Below are 17,456 nucleotides of genomic sequence, written 5' to 3'. Positions count from 1 at the left end.
GTTTCTGTAAATACTAATGGTACAGTTAACTCACTTCATTATTCTCTAATGCTCTGAATGTTGTTAAGTCTACAAATACCATAATTTTTCAATGTACCGTCACTGTCCAACAATCATTATATAATTTACTCCTCAAACTCATGAGACGACAAGAGTTTGGGCAATCAGCCAGTTGCCTGATTGCCCAATTTTTTCTCACTTATTCTCATGTAATACTGTATGTAGAAAATTCATTAAATAAAAACCTATTCTATATTCCTAAACTTCTCATTTAGAATGCTCAAATCTTTTGTAAGAAATATTATTTCAAAGTAGATTTTCAGTTGACAGATAATTTACTGTAGTAGTAAGCACACAAAACCCTTCACAGTATCAAGCAGGGATCAACACAAACATTTGGCTGAGAATGACATCTGATAAAGTGAGAAGCAAGAAACTGAAATATAGGTGGGGATGAGAGGTTTGAAAACTTTCTAAAACAAGGCCACAAGCATCATAATACTACAGTACTAAAGGGAGTTCAAACACAATACTGTGCTTTACATACTGCACGTACAAAATTATTGTTATACAGACAAAAAGAGAAAGCAAGAAATGCACTGTCACCTGTATTTGAAAGAAACGGTGCAGAAGACAAGGCAGGTTCAGCTGTTAGATAAGAGACAGATGGGTGAACTGAAGCTCCCTTGCCAGCAGCACGGTAAGACTTGATGAGATACCTTGGCGAGATAAAGAAATATATCAAAATGGTTATGTTCCAATGACTCATTCATTGGACCACATTCTTGGCACCTCATGAAGTTTAGCTGAAATTCAGTATGCAGTAGAACGTCGATATAACGTGAGATAGCGAGATACTGTACGTTCCAAGAGAGGTCGCTTTAAACCGAATTCGCACCAAATCAAAGTGTTGTTTCAATGGAATAATTTAGTTTGGTACTTGAGAGAAACACAAAATACTAAAAAGACTGACAGTCTACCCAGATGCACCTTAGCCCATCTCCTAGAATAAACAAAACAATGTTTTTTGTAGTAATATGTTAAAAGAACCACTCATAAATCAACACATCTAAAATTAAGGGATGCGATATTACATAAGGTAAAAATTGTAAACCTATTATAACCATCCAACCCTTGCTGGGAAGATGGGGGGGGGGGGTGACAGTGATACATTTGACAGTTGGGGCTGAAAGTCTAGTGAAGTATTTATTTATTTATTTATTTATGTCTTTAGATTGAGTTTTTGTTTTTTGTTTATAAAATGTCACAGAAGTGACCGGGGAGAATATAATTTACATTGCTGGAATTCTTATAAGATCATGATTAATTTGAATATAATCATGCTATAGTTTGCACTAGACAAAAATTTTAGTTATCATTTAGTGCTGTATTTTGAGCACATGTACAGTACAGCTTAGCCCTTAGGACAGTGTAGCGTGCCCTGAGAAACATTAGGCGCGAATTTTAAAATATTATGCACCAGATTGACTCACACAAAATAGGAAAGATTCACTTTATATTAAAACATTGTCATTAATTGTGGGTGTCGCTTTAAATCAATAATCTAAAATTGAATCGCTTTAAATCGACGTTCTACTGTACTGTATAATACATATACATGTACAGTACAATATAAGTAGAGGCAGTTCCCAATTTATAAAAGATCAGCTCATGAAATTCTAATGTTACAACAAAAAAATCTCACGATCACGATTCAATGAATTAAAAAACAATCCAAAGTTATGATTTTTTTTAAAATTCTTTCCAAAGTAATAATCAAACTATGGTATGCTAAAATAAATCAGTTTATGGGCATAAGCACACACACAAAACACATTCAAATAAATAATAATTGGAAAATCCTCTCGCAAATAATCAGAAACAAATTTATTAAATATTTAACAGTCTACCCTCACGTCTGTGCTCTACTATATTAATAAAGTAATAGAGCACAGACTTGAGGGTAGACTGTCACATTTTAATAAATTTGATTCTGACTATTTGCGAGAGGATTTTCCTATTATTATTTATTTATACATGTTTTATGTGAGTGTGTGTCTACACACACACACACATACATATACAATATTACAGGTAAAAGAAAGAATTGTCCTACGGGCAAACACATAAAGAGAATATACATTTCTTTGTACACAAGTAAAAATGTACCCCCGTCAGCGGATTTGGAGATTCGTGGCCATTTTGAGAACCTAACCCCCGTGAATTTGGGGGCCCCCTGCTATATATTTAATGATACGAAGCTTACTTATCAAGTATTTAAATATATATATAACATAGGTTAATAACATTATGTATAAAATGCACTATAGTACCAGTTTTTTAAGACATTTTGAGTTTACATTTGAGTGCTGTTTTGAAATGAATATTTGCAAAACACACACACACACAGCCATTCACAATGTACACACAGGCAGCCCTCCCTACTGCCTACTTTAGCTATGATAGTCCAACCAGTCTATAATAAACACTTTTAATCCTCCACCTCACCAGCCACTTACGAGTTCACAATCTTTTTTCTTCAATTTTTCTCATGTCTTTTTAAAAATAAAAAGAATACCAAAGATAGTTGCTATGTCGTCTGCATTCACTTTGACTTGTTGTTGTGATATACCATCTCCTATCTACTCGCAAGGTGGCATTCACTTGTTTTTTCTTGCTGTAGAAACTGGAGCAAGAACCACCAGTGTGACCACATTTTGAAGAAATTTATTGTATTTTCTTGCTCTAAAATTTTTGCTTCAAATTAAATATTAATAAAAGTGCTCATGTGACCCTGGCCTAAGACAAAGTTATTGCCTGTCTCTTACAATGTATCATCCACCCTCTTGCATCCTTCCTACCTAGCAACCTGGAGCCATAAAACGGTGTTCTCTCCTTCATATGTGATGCAACAGGTAGTGTTGGCATATAGACGTGGCAAACCAGATGATGCCAGATACCCATGTCCTCCACAAGCCAAGCGGCAGATTTCAATACCCAGAGTAGCATCTTCTGCACTCATGGCTTTTAGTCCACTTGACAGGGAATGTAACTGGAATCACAAGAGTAACCAAATGGATTAAAATAACTCAAACTAAACATCTAAGTTAAAAAAATTCTGATAATACACACTACACTGCTATCCTGACCCTGTGATTAATAATTCTTGAACATATCCTGATTATAATATACAATCATCAACTGCATACCTTTTTCTATTCATAAAATTTCCTCTACAACCATACATTCCATGGATAATCCTTTGCAAAAATAAATATTATTATAATAATTAACAAGTCCTTCAAAACACCCATTATTTCTAATAACAGATGAAGTTGCTGTCATAGCCAATGCACTTTACAAACCAAGCTCGGATTTTTTTTTTCCGAAGTTATTAAACTCAGTTATTACCACTGCCTTTAAACAAGGAACAATATAACTGCCTTCCTCTACTCCTCAGAACCTCAAACACTTTTCCCAAGCACCTACAAACATTCTGCAGATCCATTTAATCATGATTTCTCCCCAACTCTCTTCATTTCATTCACCACACTATCTATACCTCCAATAAATCCTATCTTCAATGCTTTATTACTTGTTTAACTTTTTTCTTTTCCAATGTTTTCTCCTCCACTGTATCTTGTCCATTCTTTCAATCTCTAGTCCTACTCTACTTATTCCTACTTCTTGTCTCTTCCATTCCCATCAAATCTAAAGAATACTGTCTTCATCTTTCTTTTATTTCTTAGCTTTTATTAGCATTTTTCTGTTCTAATTCAAAGCATATCGTTCTCTCCTGCATGTTTCTTTATTTCCATCCCTGAAACTATCCAATCAATGAAAATGCAAGATGTTAAGGGTGCCTTTCAAAATTGCAGTCTCTAAACATATTAATATTGTACCAAGAATACCCCCAAAAAAATATTATAGTTTTACCTACATCCCTGAAGCAATTTGAAATAACACATATTGAGAATTTTCTCTAGTTGTTCCCCTTTTAAAATAAGAAAATCAAATGCTATGGAATGCAAGAGAAGAGTTTTAATGATGATCCTCTTTCATAATAGTTTTCTGAGGTCACACATTATGCACAGTTAATGTCAATGGTAAAAGAATGGGCATCATATGGACATTATCAATATATCTTCATATCAATTACAGGAAAAAAGTACAAATTCAATTATAAAACAGGCAATGACCATTATACAATGGGGTTAGGGACCTCAAAGAGCCATCGATAAGTGATCGGTTGTATAACTATATTAATAACTTCTAGAGAGCAAATAGGTTCCGTTTCTGAGACCCTGAAGACCCCAAGCAAGCTTTATATTCTACTGCTAAAATGATTAAATAATGTCAAAATAAATCAAATAATTTATAAATAGTAGACATAAAATCAATAAATTTATACAAAATAAAAATCAATTTTCATTGATCTTACATGATATGTATGTGTACAATACAGGTAACTGGCATTTTATGCGCGCTGGATTTAAGCGTTTTTGGAATAACGCAATTGTTCAATTAATACCAAAAGCTATTTTACGCACACCTATTTTTTAAATAACGCGCTCAAGACAGTTTAAATTTGCCGCGTGTATTCGCCTGGTCGCCTGGCAGTGGAGTCTCGTGTGATGCCTGGTGAGGTCATTTCAACATCAACGATTTTAATATTATTATTAATAATACAATAGTGTCGGGATATATCGCGAGATAGGGTCCAACGATGTTCGCTATACGTATACCAAATCGCGATGTATAATTACATGTATTCAATGGGGAAAATAGGGTTAGGTTCTGGAGGTAAAAAAAAAGTGACTAAACTTGACTTAATGAGTTCATTTTCTTACTAACTAAAGCACCAATGAACACTAGATCGGGAACAACAGGCTATTTCAATATCAATATCAAGGAACACCAGACTCGGCAGCTGAAGCACCATCCTGGAAACACCAGACTCAGCACACTGACACCCTCACTTGACAATCCCACACCTACATAAGCGAACACCAAAAATATAAGTTACAGTATTAAATCTTTTCCATTAAGCTTTCCACTTTCTTCACTTCACTTTTCACGTCACTAGCAACCCATTTACACTCGCTTTAGAAATTGGAATCTGCACCGGACTCGGCAGCTGACGCGTCATCCCGAGAATAACAGACGACACACTGCCACCCTCACTTAATGATGATAAACGAACAAACCAAAAATATTAGTTACAGTATTAAATATTTTCCTTTAAGCTTTTCATTATCTTCACTTAACACGTCATTAGAAACCCATTTACACTCACCTTAGAAGTCGTAATCTGCAGCAATCGGCTGCTTTCTCATAACTCACTCAGAAAAACCGAGCGGGCAAGTGTGAATGCATGAGTAAGCAGCCAAAGTGGAGTCTCTGGTGAGCAAATAATGCATTTGCTTGCCATGGCGGTACATTTGAAATATTTCCTGCCCGATTTCCCTCGCGAAATAAAAAAAAATTATCGCTATAAATACAGTAAAAGTCCAAAAATCCGGATGCCAGAAATCCGGACCATCCGAGAATTTGGACTTTTCGAAAACTCAAACTTTGGAATTTTTTTTGTAATTTAGCGGGCTTTTGTGTGTATATGCGCATGCGTGAGTGCCACAGCTGCATAGCGACAACAAGCGACCACGCGGTTGCCACTTTAAAACGAGCAATCAAACAGTGACAACGTATGAAATTTTGAGTCCTACTCTTTCCATTTACAGAGTCCTGTACTGTACAAGCCCATGATAATGGCTCCTAAAGTAGATAAACTTCATTGTGTGAAGAGAAAGAAGAACACGTTGAAATTGAGTGACAAACTTGAAATAATTAAGAAACTAGAATGTGGTGTGAGCAATACTGTTCTAATGGAAACATACGACATTGGAAAGTCTACAATTTATGATAAAAAAAAGGCAAAGAATAAAATTCTAGAATTCATAGCTTTTTCTTTAAAACTGCTCGTTTTGATAAATTAAGCATGCTATATTTGCTAATGAATACACTTTCAAAATGTACCTGTTCATCTCTTCTTTATTCCTCCTTAAATTTGAATTTTAAAAGTACTGCCTGAAAATCCGAAAATCCGGACCGACCCAATCCCCAAGCAGTCTGGATTTTTGGACTTCTACTGTATAGGAAAATGTCGATAATTTTGGTAGCCACGATACATAAAAATCATTATATAAAGTCGCGATATATCCCAACCCTACTGTAATAATTATTATAATAATGTAATAATAGAGATTATTACTACTACTGATGAAGATAATGATGATAATAAAGTATTCTGTACAACAACTGTGACCATGTCCAGCAAGCTTCCTGCGTGTCACTTGCTCAGTTCACACCAGCACTACATTTTCTCTGTGCTCTCACTTGCATTGTGTGTTTATCACATACCTATTTAGTGTTAAACGCTATTTTCCCCCATTGAGCATGTCTGGAAAATGTCCATCTGCCTCCTCTGGGGCGCCTAAAGCTAAAAAGGCACGAAAAACAATCGCAATGGACGTGAAATTAATGTGATCACCCGCCTTCAGAGAGGAGATTGTGTGTCGGTGGTTGGCCGCATGCTTGGTTTAAGTGAGAGCACTGTTTGTACCCTGTAAGGTATATGATGGTTCCCCTGACCTGTACCATTTACATGTACCGTATTCTTATGGGAAATCTATGTTTAATTTACGAGTTTTTTAATTAAGTGGTGGTTTTCAAGAACGTAACCCCCGCGTAAAACGAGATGTGGTTGTAGTAAGTTGCGATCCCCCAGCTGACACTACAAGTAATTTTGGGTAGACAGACGTAAATTTCTTCTTTTTTTTTTGGTTACATGCACACACAATCTTTCATACAAAATGTGAAAAAAAATAAAAGAAATTATTATAATAAAGTAAAAAAACATAAAAGAGAATAAACATTTGTTTGGTAGCCTCCTGCTAAGGTGTGAGCTGTGTTATTGTTATTTTCAACTTGCAATTTTGGGAAGATAAACATAATTTATTTTTATTTTTATCACTGCTATATGCACACACAATCTGTCAAACAGATTATAAAATAAAAACTAAACATTTAGGTAAAAAACATAAAGGGAATAAACATTTCTTACATGTGTATGTGTGTGTGGGACTTAATACATATAGCAGGGGAGGGGGGGAGCAGCATGGGGGATCTTGGCTAGCTGTCTCGTTCATAGTGACAAGATTGCCAAATGGCAACCCAGTATTTTCTTCTTTTATTTGTTACAGGTATTATTATTTTTATTTATTCTTCACATAAACTGGTACAGTACTGTATACAGGTAGTTCTGCTATAACGCGATAATTGTGTTTTTGTAAAATATCGTGTTATAGAAAATTGCATAATAGAAATAACAGGGCTTATGGAGAAAATAGGGTTAGGTGCAGATTACTCGAAATCGAAAAAATTTAGTAGTTAGCCTAACACAAAGAATGGCACAGTCTAAATAAATGTTACAATCATATCTAATAATGAAATCATACAGTAAATGTAACACTTTACTTGATGGGGGAGAAGGGTGATTTTGAGGTTGATAAAATCGAGCTTCTCTTCAAGTGTTATATCCTTTCTTTTACGATCATCACCGGGAATTCTATCACCAGAACGCTTCTTGTTGATATTCTTCTTTACTATATTCACAGTTAATACAGTGGGGTATGCTATAACGAACGGATCCTACTACGAATATTCCTATAACGAACGGTTTTACCTATAAAATTGAGAATTCTATAACGAACGAAACTCCTACAACGAACATGATTTAAATTTTTTTATAATTTATTGTTTTTTTATTACAAATATTAATGATATTCTTTATTTCAGGGGTTTAGATGCATATTTATGCACTTTTTTACAATTTTTACAATTTTATATTATATTTTTCAGTGTTAAGTGGTTGTATTTGGGGGCCTGGAACGGATTAATCCTATAACGAACGAATGCTATAACGAACAAGGTTCTAGAACCAATTAGATTCGTTATAGCATACCCCACTACCACAAAATTGGAGAAATAGTAAGCAAAAATCGCGTTATAGCAAACAAGCGTTTGCGTTATACAAATATCGTTCCTAATTCATAAATCGCGTTAGAGCAAATTCGCGTTATCAAAACACGTGTTATAGCAGAGCTCACTGTACAGTGGTCCCTTGGTTAACGAACACAATTCGTTCCAGAAGGTCATTCGTTAACCAAAAACTTCGTTAACCGAAACCATTGTTTCAATGGGATTTTGGGTAATTGGTTCCAGCTCACCAAAAATTACATACAAAGTAAAAAAAAATGCAGTAAAGTACACTTACTTTGAGGTGTGTATGTAGAAGGCTCCTGGTTGATGATGATGATGGGAATTAGAAGTGGGGGTGGAGGAGAAGGGTGAAGAGAAGGAAGTGGGGGCGAAAGAGAAATCACCCCATGCTTCATGCCGTCATTTCTCCCATAAAATTTTAAGTTCACTAGGTGTAATTCAAGATTATTTTCTTTAAATCAACACTGCACTGCACTATATATTGTCAATATGTTAATTAAATTTCAGAATGACCAATAATTGTACTGTAAAAATGTAAAAATAGTTTATGTTCAAGAGACCTACAAGCAAGATGTTACCTCCACTGACCAGAGATACAAACTGACACCTTGGTGGGTGAGTCAAGTGGCAGATTGGTGCACCAAAAACTAGTTCCCTGTACTGCAATGATGTTAAATAAGTGTTAAAATTACTAAAAAATTTAATATAAAACTTGGAAAATTATTGAATAGTACAACCTTCTTGATATTTACTCAAATGGAAACAAATTTAAGCCCTAGAACCGATTACTGTATTGGCAGACTAATATTCCAGCTGGTGAGCAAGGGAAAACATGTTGACACGATTTTGTAAGAATTTTGTTAACCAAATTTTTTTTGTTAACCGAATCGAAAATTCTTATGGAAGGTAATTCGTTAACCGAAATTTCATTAACCGAGGCATTAGTTAAGCGAGGGATCACTGTATATTATTTTAGGTACTGTACAAAGAATAGCTTCTTCCACACGCAAACCAACCTCTGGGCGATGTGACTGGCAGAGCCTCCCATGCATCCTACACTGGTCGCACGTGTTATGCCACTCCGAGATTGTGTCATCACCTCTCGGAATATTGCAAGATATTGCACATCAAATTTTCGTTGCAGTGAAATGCAGTTAAAGCATTAGGGTAGTAACCATTGCAAAACTGATCTTAGCCAATACATAGTGGTAAATAGTGTTAATTTTTCAACATAGTAAAACTTTTTAAGCTTATATACAGTAGATCCATTGTACTGTATAACGGTCATTGCCTGTGTAATATTAAAAAAAATTAGAATATAAATATGTACTTCTTATTTTATTGAATAAATGCCATCATCCCTGTTAATCCAGTCAAGCTCTCTCCTCTTGTACTCATACAATAAAATTCATAAATACATATGACAGCAACACATTGAGACAAAGCTGACTATCTTTTCTATAATTATATAGATAGGACATGAAAATTTGGCAGTTAATATCTAGAAGCTGTATTAGCCATTAAGTTATGCAATTAAATTCAGCACTAGTGTTTGTCTCACCTCTGGCAAGAGTTCTACATTACCCTTCTCCAAACTTGCAGTCACCCTGAAGTAGATCTTTGCAATACTCTTAGCAGAAAATAGCAAAGCAAACACTGATGCTATATGAGGAAACAACTTGTACTGCTGGGTTTGATAATCTAATATCTGAGGTTCTGGTTCTCTGAAAAATAAGAAAAGAGTAAAATTGATCCTGAAATCCGATTTTCTAGATGAGCCCATAGCTACATGGCTCTTCTTGTGCAAGCCAATTGCTTGGGTAACATGTCACACACATATTTGACAGCTAGGGATTGATTTTAAAACTTTTCATCCTTCCCCATCACCCTCAAAAGTGGAAGATCAAAATCTAAGGTTTCCCTCTGGAGGTAGGTTTAATTAGAGCCAATTTACCTTGTCACTGTCTCATGCTAACAATATGGGGCATCATCATTGATTTTAAAGTGACTCCAGCTTTCTACTTTTGTTTTCCAGCTGCCTAACTATAGAGCCAAGGGAGAAAAGAGGATATCTGAGCCACTTGGTTTTGGGCTTACCAGTAGCTAGAAAATAGGATTTCAGGATCAATCCTCCATTTCTAGCTTGACACTCTTTGGCAGGCAGTTCTTATTACTGAAACCAAGCTAGAGTTTTGGGGAATGAGTATGAACTAAAAATGGCACATTAAATAGGCAGATAAGCCAACTAAAAGAGTTGATCTAATATAAAGGAAGGGAGAAGGGGCACTGAAAGAATGTACTGTATACTATACAATTCTTTACTGCTATCCTGGAACTTGATTCCAAAATAGCTAAACCATGGATGTCTTTAGGGACAGTATGGGGTAACTCAGATTTAGTAGAGAATAGGAGAATTTCAAAGTTAGCCTCTAGATAAGTGGCATGCACTGACTGATCCACACCAATTCCTGTAAGTACACTTACCCCCTGAAAAGCTTACACACAATGGTGGAAATCCCACATAAGCACTTAAAATAGCCCCCCCCCCCCGCTCCCAGAATGTGTAAGACACAAGATTTTACTTGCAAGTATACTTAAAACCTTAAAGAAGTTGTCCTATGTTTCCCAAACCATAAGCGGTTAACCGCTTTTCTGAAACATTGTAAACATTATACACGTATTTCTTGAAACCACTAACCAATATACACCCAGAACAACTCATAGAAGAGACCAGTCCTAGTCACTAGTAATGCAAGGTCACTGAAGTCACAAAGACTTACTTTTGTTTTGAGCTATCAAATCACATCAATAGTCTAGGATAATCCCATTTCAATAAGCTCAGCAATACTGGTTGCTGTCACGTGTTCCTTGACATATAGTTTACAGGAGCACACCAACACCTCTTGTAGCCCTGTCCTTTCTGAGCATGAACCACATAACACAATTTCAAAATGAATGTACAGTAATAATCCATTGCTCATAATGCACAATTGATAAACACTACAAGAAGATATTATGCTTATAAACCCTTACCCAGGAGCCATTTCAGACTGGTGCCGTACAGCAGAATAGCGTGTTGCTATTGTGACCGCTCGTCCCAAATTTTGCCAGGCATCATTAACAATGCCTACTCGTATTTGCACCATTGTTCCATAAGACAGCTTACTGTGCAATGGTCTGACATATGTTCCATCCTGAAAATATCAAATATGAATTATATATCTGTCCTCCAATGGGGAAATTTAATTACTTTATTCACATAAAAAATAACAGGAAGTCAGTGGCTGAAATAAAATAAGTTTAAAATGCAGCCATTCCATCAAGGAAGGGGAGTTCCTAGAGGAGAAAAGGCATCAAAGATACTGAAGTATATTGATATATAAAGAAACTGTATTGCAAAAGTAAATGGGTTTTCCTTCTCCAATAGTAAGTTTTTTCTTTAGCCAAATTTTCAATACAAACCAATGTGGTTACTTTGACAAAAATTCTTAAAATTCCATGCAACTCCTTAAATAACTGTTCCTTCCCTTTCCCACATCTTTTAATATTTTCCCTTCACTTCAACTTCTTTTTTACTTTTCAAAGTAACTTGATTTCCCTGTCCCAATGTTTGTGTCCATGATAAGAAAATCCCTAGTATTTTCATGCAATCTCCTGTCTTATTCAAGCAAATCAAGTTTTTCACTTGCCTTTTCTAAATAAAATTAAATAAATAAGACTCTTTTGGCAAATGTGGTGAACCTGGGATGATATATATTTATGAAGACTTAGACATATGTACGAGTTGAATCTATTTAAAGGGTGACTCCAGAGGAAATTGACATATCTAACTGACATCTACAGGTTTTAATTCTAATATTTTTGACGTAGTTTCACACCAAAAACGTCCAGTAACACACAACCAGTTTTCAAAATTGAATTATAAATCACAAGCTCCCATATGAAGCATCTAAAATGCCCTGGTGGTTGATATTGTCACATTTTTGCCCCCCCCCCACACCCCCTGATGCAACCCTTGGTTATTATAGAGTGGGAGGGATGAGCAATCGTGTGCAAGACGCATTCAGTTCTGGTGGACGGAAATAAAGTCCACAGGAAAAAAGTCACATGACTTGTACACATTGACAACACAATATATATATGATGGCATTGCACGTAGGTTAAGTTAAGTTAGGTTAGGTTAGGTTTTTCCGTGCCTTTTTATCTGTGACTTTTTTCTTCTGACTTTTTTCCTGGATTCTAGTTCCTAACCAGACTTTTCTCTCTGACATCCCCCAGTTTAAGAACCACTGCATTAGACATTAGTGCTCAAGACTAGATACAATCCCAATATTGTTGCCTTGCATTAATCAGCTGGTTTTCCTGGGTAAAATACTGTACATCTTTAATTTGACAACAAAAGCTCAATCCAGCTCAAACTGGCATATGGGCACAAGGGCCTCAATAAATCTTGAGAAAATTAGCATGAAAGAATATTTTACAAAAGAGTAGCAATGTATTTTGTCAATACTACTTACTGGGTATTTAAATGTTATGTGCAGTTTAACATTTAAATTTGACGTGCTTTTACTTTTACTGTATAGATAATTTTGACATACTGTACAATGTACATGTAGGTTATTGTACTGATATAAGTAACAACACAAAGTTTAACAACTACTGTATGAGGTAAACTGTGTTTTTTAATTGTTGTTAAATGCAAACTGAAGAAGATTGCTGAGTAAGACAGGTTCAGACTGCACTGGTAAATTAATGATACCCTGAAAAATTAACATCAATTCATAGCAATCTCAAGTAACAAGCCAATAAACTAATGCAGTTTAAGTTAAAGGAATGTTTGTACTGTACTGCAGTGTACTTCCTCACCTCCAGGACTTGCGAATGCTTCATCAACATGTTCATGCGAGGGATGCGGTAGTGGTCAAATCTCAGGAATCCATTATCATTAGCTTTCAATCCCAGACGTGGCCCAATCTCACCCAACATTACACCTATTGTAATATTAAGTCGAGATGAGCTTTACTGAGAACTGTACATCATTGGATAAAAAACAGATACAGTGGTCTCTCGGTTAACGAGCACAATCCGTTCTAGAAGGTTGCTTGTTAACCGAAACCATTGTTTCAATGGGTTTTTGGGTAATTGGTTCCAGCTCACCGAAAATTTCCTAAATTCAACAAAAAAGGTAGAAAAGTACACTTACTTTTAGGTGTGTATGTAGAAGGCTCCTGGATGATGATGATGATGATGATGATGATGATGATGATGATGATGATGGGAATTAGAATGGGGGTGGAGGAGAAGGGAGACGAGAAGGCATTGGGGTGGAAGAGATGTCACCCCATGGCGCCATTTCACCATAAAATTTTAGTTCTCTTGGTGTAATTCAAGATTATTTTCTTTAAATCAACACTGCACTGCATTATATATTGTCAATATGTAAAATAAATTTCAAAATGACCAATAATTTGCTTGTAAACACAGAAAAAAAAGCATTTAGTTGAAGAGAGTCTCAAGCAAGATGTTACCTCCACTGAAAAGACACAAAGACTGGCGCCTGTATGCTGTGTTGGCAGGCTGGATGGCGTGCCACAAACTAGTGACCCTACCTTCAATTATGTTCAATAATTGTTAAAATAACTAAAATATTTAATATTAAACTTTTAAAATCATTGAATAGTATAAACTTCTTGATATTTACTAAAAGGGTAAGGAATTTAAGCCCTAGAACCGATTACTGTATTGGCGGACTAATACTACAGCTGGTGGACCGCCAAATGCAAGCTAAAACATGTGGAGGTCGGCTCGTAAGAAACTCGTTAATCGAGGGATTGCTCGTTAACCGAAGTTAAGAATCTTATGGAAGGTAACTCGTTAACCGAAATCTCGTTAACCGAGGCGCTCGTTAACCGAGGGACCACTGTACTGTACATCATAGGATAAAAAACGTATTGTAGTACTGTACTCAGTTATAAAGGTAACAGCAGGACACGTTCAGAAAGTTATGACCTGGCAAACTGTGGTGACATGTTATGCCAATCTCAGACTTACACTCTACCTATGGCTCAGACTAACATACTACTTATGGCTCAAACTGACACAGTACTTATGACTCAGACTTACACACTATTTATGGCTCAAACTGATACACTAGTTATGGCTCAGACTTACACTCTACCTATGGCTCAGACTGACACACTAATCATGGCTCAGACTGACACACTATTTATGGTCAGACTAATACACTAATCATGGCTCAGATACACACACTACTTATGGCTCAGACTGACACTACTTATGGCTCAGACTTACACACTACTTATGGCTCAGACTGACACACTAATCATGGCTCAGACTGACACACTACTTATGGCTCAGACTGACACTACTTATGGCTCAGACTGACACACTAATCATGGCTCAGACTGACACACTAATCATGGCTCAGACTGACACACTACTTATGGCTCAGACTGACACTACTTAGACTGGGCTCAGACTCATGGCTCAGACTGACTACTTATGGCTACATGAGACTGACACACTACTTATGGCTCACACTAACACACTAATCATGACCCAGACTGACACACTAATCATGGCTCAGACTGACACACTACTTATGGATCAGACTGACACACTAATCATGGCTCAGACTGACACACTACTACTGACATACTAATCATGACTCAGACTGACACACCACTTTTGACACTACATGGCTCAGACTGACACACTACTTATGGCTCAGACTGACACACTACTTATGGCTCACACTAACACACTAATCATGACCCAGACTGACACACTAATCATGGATCAGAATAACACACTACTTATGGCTCAGACTGACATACTAATCATGACTCAGACTGACACACTACTTATGGCTCAGACTGACACTACTTATGGCTCAGACTGACACACTACTTATGGCTCAGACTGACACACTACTTATGGCTCAGACTGACACACTACTTATGGCTCACACTAACACACTAATCATGACCCAGACTGACACACTAATCATGGATCAGAATAACACACTATTTATGGCTCAGACTGACACACTACTTATAGCTCAGACTGATACACTATTTATGACACATTAATCATGGCTCAGACTGACAAAATAAACATAGCTCAGATTGACTCATTGAACAATATTCTGGTTGACAATAAAATCTAGACAAAGTTCAGACTTAATTTTTTTTACAGAGTTTTAACTAACACATTCTACTGTATATGAGTAAAACCTTACACCAGGCTCATTAAAAACAAGTTATATTAAAAGAGGTTCAGACAACACATTATACAAGGTTCTGACTTACATTATAAACAAAGTTTAGGATTATATATACGGTACATAGAACAAGATTTAGACATACATTACACGCAAGGTTCAAATGGATACATTAAACAGGGTTCAGACTGACATTACAAAAGACTCAAATTAAAATACATATAAAATTCCAAGATAAATTACACAAGGATCAGACTGACCAAGTAGGCTGCGGTGGGTGTATTCGTCCCTCAGTTGAACCACGAATGGATGAGGGCCATAGTTTTGACCCTGGGTGTACAGCTGAGCCATTACTACTGCATAGTTGCATGTTTTGCCCACTGTAAAGAATAACAAGTTATGAGGGGTGATATGACTGACTTTGCATTGCATTTTGCAATAACGGATTCCCCTAGTGTGAAAGAATGTAAAATTTCATACAAGACACTAATAGCTGTGTCTGCAAGTCATTCATCATTGCAGCATCTCCGAATGGGGTGGTAGAAACTTGGTGAAATTCAATAGTAATAAAACTCAGTATTTACCAATTACACTTTCCAAATTAGACGATCTCCCACCAATCACATTTCAGGATGCAATCATTCTGCCAAATTCTAAAATAGATATGCTAGGCCTCACCATTTCCTCTAATATGTCATGGAAGCCACACATCCTCACCATTGCTAAAGCTGTCTCCCGAAGGCTGGGAATTCTGTACAGACGCCGTAGCTACTTCACTCCTGAGCACTTGTTTCAATCGTCCTAACTTGGAGTACCTGGTACTGCTCTCATATCTGGGGTGGCTCTACTTCTGTCCAACTGTTAGATAGGGTGGAATCAAAGGCATTTCGTCATATTAGCTCTCCTCCTTTAGCTGATAATCTTTCTTCCCTTGCTTCACTCTTTCTCTTTTACAGGTACTTTAACGGGCAATGTTCGGAGAATTTGGCATCCTGTGTACCGCTGGCAAGGCCGTGGGCTAGTAACACTCGTCTTTCACGCGGTGCCCACTGTTTCTCTTTGGATGTCAGCCACACTAGAATAACCCATTATAGTACATCCTTCTTTCCTTGCACAGCCAAACTCTGGAATTCTCTGCCTTCTTCTGTGTTTCCATACTCATACAATCTGTCTCACTTCAAAAAGCTGGTTTTCCGGCATCTTCGTGGTGTAGATTAATACAGTAGTACCCCGATTTACGTGGTCAATTGAACCCACAGGGTACCGCGTAAAGTGAAATCCGCGTAAAGTGAACAACAGAACATATGGGATTAATTCCAATAGAGACTGGCCCGACCCCCAAACTCCACTTTTTGACGACACACAACTATGTTGTAGTAAAAATATTATCTTAACTTTATGATGGTATGCACACACAATTAATATAGAAGAGGTTAGGTTAGGAAAAATAAATGTTAAGTTAGGAAAAATAAAGGTTAAGTTAGGAAAAATAAAGGTTAGGTTAGGAAAACTAAAGGTTGGGCGTAACACTTACGTTAGTAGAAGAGATGAGTCGGCATACGGGGATGGAGGCTGGTTCCGAGGCAGAGGGCAGATTACTGGCCCTCAGGTGAATCACCATTACTAGGTGCATCACCATCACTATCAGTTATAGTTGTCAGGGCTTCCCTGACAAATCCCTCAAAGTCACTTTCACTGTCACTATCACTGGCTCTGGCTGGCTGTGATGGGTTGCGGGCGAAGAACTCGGTAATGCTTTTTTGACGGCTAGTGTTGATGTTGTCTTGATACACCTTGATGTACGGCTCCATAGCCTGCACCAGCCGGGTATGGAAGACTTCATAGCGGTCATCGTCATGGTCGTTGGAAAGGAAGAGCTTCAATTTCTCTGCACACTCGATGGCACCCTTAATATTACTATGCGTTAACTTGTTTTCTTCTGAGATTGACGCACCATCTTCCTCTTCACTGACGTGATCATCTTCCAACATCTCGTCGGCAGTCATTTCAGGATCTCTGATCACCTCCAGGATGTCTTCGTTGGTGGTCTCGGAGAAGCCTTCAGCTGTAATGCTGTGCGCAGCTTCTCGTGCAAGGTCCAATGCCACTGTCACAGACTGAACCTCACCAGTCACAGGTTGACTCCGCCTCTCAC

General features: G+C 36.9%; 1 protein-coding gene across 2 annotated transcripts in view; it reads right to left on the bottom strand.

Annotated features, from left to right (window-relative positions):
* LOC121868797 (peroxisomal acyl-coenzyme A oxidase 1-like) overlaps nt 1-17,456 on the bottom strand; it is a 42,078-nt gene that overhangs the window by 6,615 nt on the left and 18,007 nt on the right. For both annotated transcript variants that reach the window (XM_042369734.1, XM_042369735.1), the window contains 6 exons: nt 15,562-15,681; nt 12,925-13,049; nt 11,092-11,252; nt 9,620-9,782; nt 2,862-3,052; nt 607-719 (listed from right to left, as the gene is read on the bottom strand). In XM_042369734.1, coding sequence (XP_042225668.1) covers nt 607-719; nt 2,862-3,052; nt 9,620-9,782; nt 11,092-11,252; nt 12,925-13,049; nt 15,562-15,681 — 873 coding nt within the window. The remainder of the gene's footprint in view (nt 1-606; nt 720-2,861; nt 3,053-9,619; nt 9,783-11,091; nt 11,253-12,924; nt 13,050-15,561; nt 15,682-17,456) is intronic.

Source organism: Homarus americanus, unplaced genomic scaffold (assembly GCF_018991925.1).
Source record: "Homarus americanus isolate GMGI-L3 unplaced genomic scaffold, GMGI_Hamer_2.0 scaffold30535, whole genome shotgun sequence".
In the NCBI taxonomy this organism is placed as follows: Eukaryota; Metazoa; Arthropoda; class Malacostraca; order Decapoda; family Nephropidae; genus Homarus; species Homarus americanus.
Note: the sequence above shows the minus strand (reverse complement) of the source record. Positions and strands in the feature narration are given on the sequence as shown.